Consider the following 8552-nt stretch of genomic DNA (forward strand, 5'->3'; position numbering starts at 1 on the left):
GTACTTGTGTCTGGCTAAGTCCCTGAGGATCCAGAGCTCTCTCCTTCCCCTACTGCTCACTTTCCACTTAATCTCACTTCTCCCAGGCAGTCACCCACCCCCACGCGCCCCCACTCCAGGGCAAGGGCAATACAAATATTCCTGAGGGCAGAAAGTTCAAGGGGGCAAGAAAGTGCAGGTTTCAGAGAGGAACTCCCAGACGTCTGCCTTTACTGTAACGTCAAGTGTGGGAAAGATGGGCTTGGAGGCAGCCTTTCTATGTGAAGAAGTTTTGGATTTTATTTGATCATTGTATGCCAGTGAAGAATTGATAAGCAGGGAGCTTTTTATTCAGATTTGCATTTGAAATAACTTGTGGTCGTCTGGAGAGTGGAGGATGGACTGGCTAGATTGTTTAGAATGCTGTGCAGCAGTTCAGGTAAAAATGAATGGGTGAGCAATAGCAGTTTAGTTAATCACAGAATGGCTTGAGAGATTGGGGATGTGAAACTGGTGGGACTGGTGATTGGGTGTGGGAGAAGTTAGAAGGTGAGCAGTGAAGGGCGGTCCCCTGACTGATCCACTGGCTGAGTAGATGGTGGTGTCCCTACCTGCCTTTGGGAAGACAGGTGATGACGGGGGTTGGAATGAATCAACTGAAGAGCGTTTTGGGCATGCTAAACCTGAGGGTTGTTTGTGGTTGTGCATGAAAGTCGGACTCTAGGGGGGAGGTCAGAGCCACAAGTGAGAATCACGAGCTTTTACAAATTGTCCGTTGGCCGCCACACTGTCATACTTCTGCACGGACATTGTGAGTTGCTTCTATAAGCTGAAGTTTGGATTTTGAACGACTAACAAGTGAAGGTTTTGGGGTATCATGGAGTTTTAGAAGGCCCTGCTGCTGCTACCTGTCAGTAGGAGGGCTGGGCCTCCTGTGTTTGACAGATCTCAGTATGGCCAGGAATATCAAGGTGATAAGAGTAGAAAAATTTCCCTTCCACTTAGTGTTGAGGTTACCGATGAACTTTGCTAGAGCAGTGGAATGGTAGGGGAGAAGCCAGGTTGCTTTGGGTTTTGAAGTGACTGGAGAAGTGAGGATGCGGAGATGTTTCTGAAATAAACAGGCAAGATGAGCAGTGGCGCATAGCTGGAGGGGTGCTGCCTTAGAGGAGGTGGAAACAAGCCGCCGTGGGATGCATTCAGAGACGGGGGAAAGCAAGCAGGGAGGAACTGAATTTCTAGAAGAGAGGGTTGTATGGAGGAATGAGAGCTCACTGGTGGGTTTTTAGAGAAGGATATTACCCAAATACATTTTAGCTTTTCCAGGTAGCTTTAGGTGAAGAGGGACTTGGAACAGGGTTTGTTGATTATTGAGTAGAGCACAACCATTATCCTGCTTCAGGCTGCCATCTTTAATTTCAGATTCCTCTCAGCTTGCCTTCTTTACAGTGGCTGCAGGAATCTCTTGAGAATGCACTGTGGTTGCTCTTAATAAGTCTGGTGCGTATAAGGAGTTCAGTCCTGGACATTGGAAAGCCTCTGGTGGGGGGAGAGGAGGGGGGAACCAGGTGGTGCGTGGATTTGCAACCTTGTGAGGAGCAGATGAAGATGAAGAAATTAGGGATGTTGGGCCATAAGGAAAGTCTCTGGTGAAACGGGTGACTAGTTGCCAATACTGGAGTGATTGTCATTCTAAAGAGTGCATAGATGTGCCCTCTAGTGGTAGAAACAATTGAGTAGATTGGCTCAGTATAAGAAAGGTTTTTAAATAATTTCCAATAAAAAATGTATATTTTAAAATTAATGTTCAGTAGGATAAACCTCGGCTATTTTAGATGAAATTTGGAGACCTTGTTGGAAAGATCTTGGTCTTTTTAATTTTAAAAACCTGGGTTTGAATCTTTGTTCCCCTGCCTATGACTGTGGGCAAGTTGTTTCACCCCTTGGCTTCATTTTTCTGATTGTTATGTTGGGGTTCTTGTGAAGCTTAAAAGAAAGTAAATGAGCTAATGTATGTGTAAAAATCCTAGCCTCAGTTCTCAGTGGATGTTCTAGTTTTTCAGGAACAAGCCAACTTGACGTGAATTTGATGGAAAGCTGTTTCCTGGAAGCTCCTTTAGCAGTGGTTAGATCACTCCTTTGTGGGCATGTTGTTTTTTTACCTGGTTGTTAAACCTGTCTCATAGGAGTTGGACTGAATGACCTCTAAGTCAAAGGATAATTGGAAGAAAAACAGAAGACCAACCCAGTAGCAGTGAGCACGCCTAGAACTCAGACTGTGATTTTAATATATAGTGAAGAGAATTTGGATCCTTGAAGAAACAGTTGACTCTAGGTCTGAGGCAATAAATCATACAAGTGGAGCCTGGAACATTCTGACGCACCAGATAGAAAAGAAGGTGTTAAAGACTATGAGGATTGTGTCAAAAAGACTCCGGAGCCAACTGGAGGTCTCTTACTGGTCAAAGATGAGACAATTTGAATAGTGTTAAGAATAATTACAGTGAGTTGAAATACATTAATAAAAAATAATTTGTGGGCCAGCCGAGTGGCGCATTGGTTAAGAGCTGGCTTGGGACGCCAGAGGGCCCCGGTTCAGATCCCACGTATGAGGGCCAGTGACACTGCCCTCTACAGCTAAGATGCTGAACAACAGCTTGACCTGGAGCTGGGCTGCTATGAGTCACCCGTGACACGACAGTGTAGGCTGCAGCCCCTGCTGCAGTGGGTTGCCATGGGCTACCGTATGTAGCCAGCAGCCAGCGTGAGCGGCCAGCAGCCGCAGTGAGCGGCCGTCCAGAAGCCGGCGACTGATCTGCCTCGCCCGGGAAGAGCACAATGATGGTGCCAACTTGGGCCAGTGAAGCAACGTCCTCCACAACTAGACTGAAGAACAAAAGGACAGCAACTTGTCTGTTCCTCTTCCCCCAATTCCCCAGCGCTGTTCCCATCCCCCAATTCCCCAATAAAAATCTCGAAAAAAAAATTATTTGTTACCATCGGAGGATGCTAATGAACCAAGTAATTATTTTGAAAGCAAGAAAGAATCAAGGCTTTTTCCTTCCTTTCCTATATGAGCTATAAGTGAGTAACAATACCAAGTAGTATAAGAGGGAAGTTTCTCTTACTTAGTTTCTCTAAATAAAGAAGGAATGATAGAGTAAAGTCATTTTGTAGCCTTGTGAAGTTAGGGATCTAAGTATTGGCAATCAGGGATGCTAGCCTCAGACCCAGCCAGGCAGAATGTGTCTCCTGATGGAATAACACCCCACCACGTGGAAGTGGTCTTGCCAAATCTGATCAGGCCTCTACATGCAGTGACCAATTTCCATGAAATGCAGAGAACAGAAATGTGTTAAACTGTATCACAGGGATAAAGTCAGCACAACCCAGACTTGAAATCCTTATCTTTTAGAGATAGCATTTTGAAATATTTACAGATGAAATGATAACTTTGAAGTTTTCCTCAAAAAATCTGAAAAATAATTTCCTTCAAAAAATCTTCAAAGCCAAAAATTTCCTGCAACATATTTATCAAAGGAATATTCAGTGGGGCAGTAGAAGGAGCAGGAATTGGCCATGGATTGTTGGTTTGGGGCTGGATGGTGGTACGCGGGAGTTCTTTATGTTCTTGGTACAATATGTTCAAAATTGTCCATAGTCTAATGTTTAATGGTAAAAAAAAAAAAAAATTTGTGGAAAGAGAAGATAGAAACATTGAAAAAAATATAGTTCACTTTACTAATACATATATATATATATTTTTGGTATTTCTACATGTATATACATTTTTATATTTATGCATTTTTCTGCTATTTTTGAATAATATGCAAGTAGTTACTATGCTTGGCCTTCATATTTTTAAATATAGAATTAGATTATTTCTTTTTTACTTTTGTGAATAAAACTTAGCAATTCTGGGAATTTTTTTTTTTTTAATGCTTTTGTTGAATTTTTGTTTAGGCTAAACTGTTGAATTAAAAGTTCCTTGGTCCCTTTTGCCCTTGGTGTCTACTACTTGTTAAAACTTTGGGCAGCCCCCAGGAATCAGCTACCCTGATACTAGTTTTCCCACTTGCTGTTTGACATGGTGCTGCAATAGCATCTTTCTCTTGCCATTTTTTCCTAAGGTTTTCCCCTCTCCTGGTTTTTTTTTTTTTTAATAAAAACATTTTATAAAATTAAACAAAATGACCTTTCCCCAGTTCCATTTCTCAGGGACAAATGCTATTATGAGCGTGGAGTGTATTTGTTTTTTTTTTTCCTTCTTAGCAGTAAATATAGCTTCTATATGTTTTTTTTCCTTGTACTTCACTCTTCACTGCATTTTCAGATTCTCTACACTGATCATTAAGGCATATAAAAGTATAAATTGTAACAAACCTCCATGTTTGTTACTCAGCACCAAGGTGGAAAAATAAAACATTGCAGGTATAATTAAAACACCCTTTATTCTCCATCCCTTTGCAGATAGAACCGTATTTTGAATTTTGTATTTGTCAGTTCATGTTTGTTTCTGTGCTTTTGCTATGTTTTTGTTATGTGTTCTTAAACAGTATAAACCTATTTGCAAGTTTATATGAATTATATATAAAAGTGTCATCTTTTTATAAGCTGTATCTTGCCTTTTCTTTTGTGTAGCTTACTTTGTTACATATTTTAACCATTAGTACATCATTCTTTGAAGTGATTGTTCTAATTTATAATCCTACAAATACTGCTTGAGAATTTCCGTTGTTTTACATTCTTACCAGCAAGTGGTATTGTCAGATTTATTATTAATTTTTATTAATCTAATGGTTGTAAGGTGAAATCTCACTTTTGTTTCAGTCATATGTTACTTTTATAATTTGGAGGAAAGGGTCCCGTCCATGCCTCCCAACTTTCTCAGGGACATGCCACAATACCTTTCAAGTTAAGGAATTGCCTCATGGTTGTCTAGTTATTTCTCAATGAACTGCTGTCTTAAAATCTTGGATGCCTTGACATATGGGATTTCTTTCTGTTCTTTTCAAGAACGAAAATGAAAAATTTTATAGTACGTTGTATAAAAATAAAAAGTTCATAGTTCCAGAATATTTGACAGTTTATTTTTCTATGTTCTTTGTCTCTCCTCTTCTAGGCTCCGAGCTCTGTCCAGTGGTGGGAGCATTACATCCCCTCCTCTCTCTCCAGCATTGCCGAAGTATAAATTAGCAGACTATCGTTATGGCAGAGAAGAAATGTTAGCACTTTTCCTTAAAGACAACAAGGTAAAAAAGTAGGAAAGAGTTCAGAATTATGAATGAGTTTGGGGTATGTACAGTGATGTACTGGAGACATGAAATACCCATTGTTTTTCTCTTTACCATACCTTTTTTCTGCTTTGAAATCTGTAATAGTTAACAGAGGCTCTTTCTTCTAAGTGTAATGCACTCCATTTTTGAGAGAAGACCTAAGATTTCATTATAGGAGTGGAAAGCTTCATGGAAACAAGAATAATAGTCAGCACTTAGCGCTTTGACTAATTAGTTCCCTCTTAGCCTCTCTTTCATGTCTATTCCTGTCCTAGTTTGATGGCTGAGAAAGGAAGAATTTCCCCCTTTATTGCACCTCTTCTTTCCAGTTAGAAGTTAGGAGTGAGAAGAGGAATTGTTTCTCTTGTTCTTTTCCTTTTTGAGTTAAATGTAACATTTTTAGTGGAGAGAACATCTTAAAATGTGATGCCACATTTGTGTCACTTATAAATGATCAAAACACAAGCAGTGTGAAATACACTTTTATTATCTGACTAGTGAGAAATGGTATTTTCTAGTTTTAAAACATACTTTGTTTTTAATTTTATCAGTGGATTGAGAATCTCCAATTTTATTGATGGTTGCTAAGGACAGGTAGAGTTGCTTATAAAACTCTCCTTACTATATTGTGTTTTGAGTTAAATGTAGAGATTTTTACTCTTCCACTGTGCACTCTGGAATACCAGAGTTACTGCTATATCATATCTGATGGGAAGATGGGGTGGGTAACTGGGTGTTTAATATTTGACCCCTCAGAACGTGTAAGTACTACCAAAGTTAATTGTGTCTGAATAAACTTTAATCCATATTTATAATAATTAGCAACAGATAAACAGAAGAATTATTTTTTTTATTTTACCTTTTTGAATTGGAGGGATAGCATTAATATCGTGGTCTTGTGTTTGGTCCAACAGATACCTTCAGACCTTCTGGATAAAGAATTCCTGCCTATCCTCCAGGAGGAGCCCCTGCCGCCGTTGGCTCTTGTACCCTTCACAGAAGAAGAACAGGTTTGTGCCACTGTGAGCCTTAGGTCAAACCCTTGCTCCTTCCCTCTAAGGCAGGAAAATAGCAAGTTATTGCTTAAGCCCTCAGGAGCATCCTGTGTCCCCACAGGTCTGCTTCCTTCTTACTATTTTCTTGGTATGTGGATGCCTCTCTTAGTTGACAACATTCTGCCTTAGATCTGAAGCAGTTGAGTATTATGTAGAGATAAGGAAATGTTTCTAGATCCTTCAGAACAATGGCAACCATCCCTTAAAACTCATTTAAGTAGAGAGAAAGACTTGGGTTTGTTTGCAGCGGGAGAGGGCCTTCTTTTCAGAAAAATACAGTTTTTCAGAAGTAATTGGCAACCTGAATTTTCACCAATGCATTCTACCGTTAAAGGAAGATATAGATTTTCAGCTTAAAATGTGCTTAAAAATGCTCTCTGTCACCAATTTTTTAAATGATATGAGAAAATTAGACTTTTGGGTTGAAAAGTAGCAGATTTTGTGTTGTCCTGTTATAGTATACTATGTCCAAAGATAAATAAAAGAGTTTCTGATTTTAAGGGACTTACGGTGATTGCAGTAAAACGGAGAAGCAAGAGCTTTGTTGGAATGCTGGAATGCCACTTTAAATGAAGAATCATTGCTTTTTTAAAAAAAAACAGCTTTGTTGAGACAATTCACATGCCATGAAATTCATCCTTTTAAACTATACAATTGAGTGGTTTTTAGTCTATTCACAGAGTTGTATAACCATCACCGCCACCTAATTCCGGAACATTTCATCATTACTTTTGTGACAACCCTGGATTTTTCCCCTACACTCCTGCCATATTTTACATGAGGCGGTCACTCTGTTATAAAAAAAAAGCTTTTTAAAGGAACTCTAGTACAACTCGATTAAGTTTAAGAAAGGTGCAGTATTAATCTGTGGTGATTTTCAGCACCATACTTTCATAAGCAGTTTTTATTTGTTTATGGTTTTCTTCTAGTTCCATCTTTATTCATGACACCCAATATCATCTAGGATCATCAGATATTTTCATTGACTGAAAGGTGTTTATTGCTGTAAAGAGTATGCAGGAAAGAGAGTCCTGTCTCTGTTGATTGCTAAAAGTTCCTTTTGAAAAAAATTGTCATCTGGCTTTATTTTGATTTAATTTTTCTTAAAAATATTTTTATTGTGAAGTATTTCAAGTAGACAAGGATAGAGCATATTATTACAAACACCAGTGTATTTATAATTCATATATGTTAAATCTTAAAATTATGACACATTTGTGTCTATTTTAAGAAATAAATTTTCTCTGATAGTTGAGATTGCCTGGGTGTATCCTTCCGTTCCTTCCCAGAGATTACTGTGAATTGGGCTACTTTGCTCATTCATGTTTGTTTGATTGAGTAATTTCTTTCTTTCTTTCTCTTTCTCTCTCTTTCTCTCTCTCTCTCTCTCTCTTTCTCTCTCTCTCTCTCTCTCTCTCTCTCTCTCTCTCTCTCTCTCTCATATTCATGTTTTAATGCTTTCAATACATATTTGTATATTCACAAACCATAAAAGTTTTATTTTGTAGGGTTATAAATTTTATATTGAAGGTAAGATCCTGTAGTTTTTATTCTTCAGTTTTTTTCTATCAATAATGAATTTTAGATTTATGTTGACACATAGCTTTAGTTCATTTCTGCTGTATAGTGTTCCATATGTGAGAAAATCTGTTGTTTTTATTTAGGTTTTGAATTTTTGTTAATATTAATGGTGCTGCAGTAAGCATTCTTATAGCGTGTCGTAAAAATGGAATCGCTGGGTTTTGGTTCTTTGCGTTTTTTTTAAACTTTTACTGGGAATTGCCACATTAATTTCTGTAGTGGTATAAGCCGTTTGCACTCTTACCAGCAGTGTGTGAGAGGTCTCATTTTTATGTAACCTTCCATCTTGGTTTTTAAATTTTGGCCAAAATGATGGCTCTGATAGTTGTTTTTCATTTGTATTTCACTAGTTGCTAGTGAGTTTGAGCATCTTTTCATATGGTTGTGGGCCATTACGGTTTTTGAATTGTTTGTGTCCTTTGCCCATTGTTCTATTGGACTGCTTGTCTTTTGTGTTGATTTTATGATTTCTTTATATAATCTTTAAAATCAATAAAATACTTATCTTTTATTATAAAATGTACTCATATTCATTGCAGAAAATACAGAAAGGTAAGAAGAAAACCTGACTCATAAACTTACCATGTAGAGATAATTGCTTGTTAACATTTAGTATGTTTTATTGTAGTCTATTTTCTTTGTATATCTTTTTTTTTTTTTT

The 8552-nt window shown here is 38.1% G+C and overlaps 1 protein-coding gene across 10 annotated transcripts in view; it reads left to right on the forward strand.

The window, feature by feature from the left end:
• Positions 1 to 8552, forward strand: part of GIGYF2 (GRB10 interacting GYF protein 2) — a 126485-nt gene that overhangs the window by 27638 nt on the left and 90295 nt on the right. For all 10 annotated transcript variants that reach the window (XM_019629000.1, XM_019629026.1, XM_019629034.1 and 7 more), the window contains 2 exons: positions 5102 to 5231; positions 6170 to 6265. In XM_019629000.1, coding sequence (XP_019484545.1) covers positions 5102 to 5231; positions 6170 to 6265 — 226 coding nt within the window. The remainder of the gene's footprint in view (positions 1 to 5101; positions 5232 to 6169; positions 6266 to 8552) is intronic.

Source organism: Hipposideros armiger, unplaced genomic scaffold (assembly GCF_001890085.2).
Source record: "Hipposideros armiger isolate ML-2016 unplaced genomic scaffold, ASM189008v1 scaffold_17, whole genome shotgun sequence".
NCBI classification, from domain to species: Eukaryota; Metazoa; Chordata; class Mammalia; order Chiroptera; family Hipposideridae; genus Hipposideros; species Hipposideros armiger.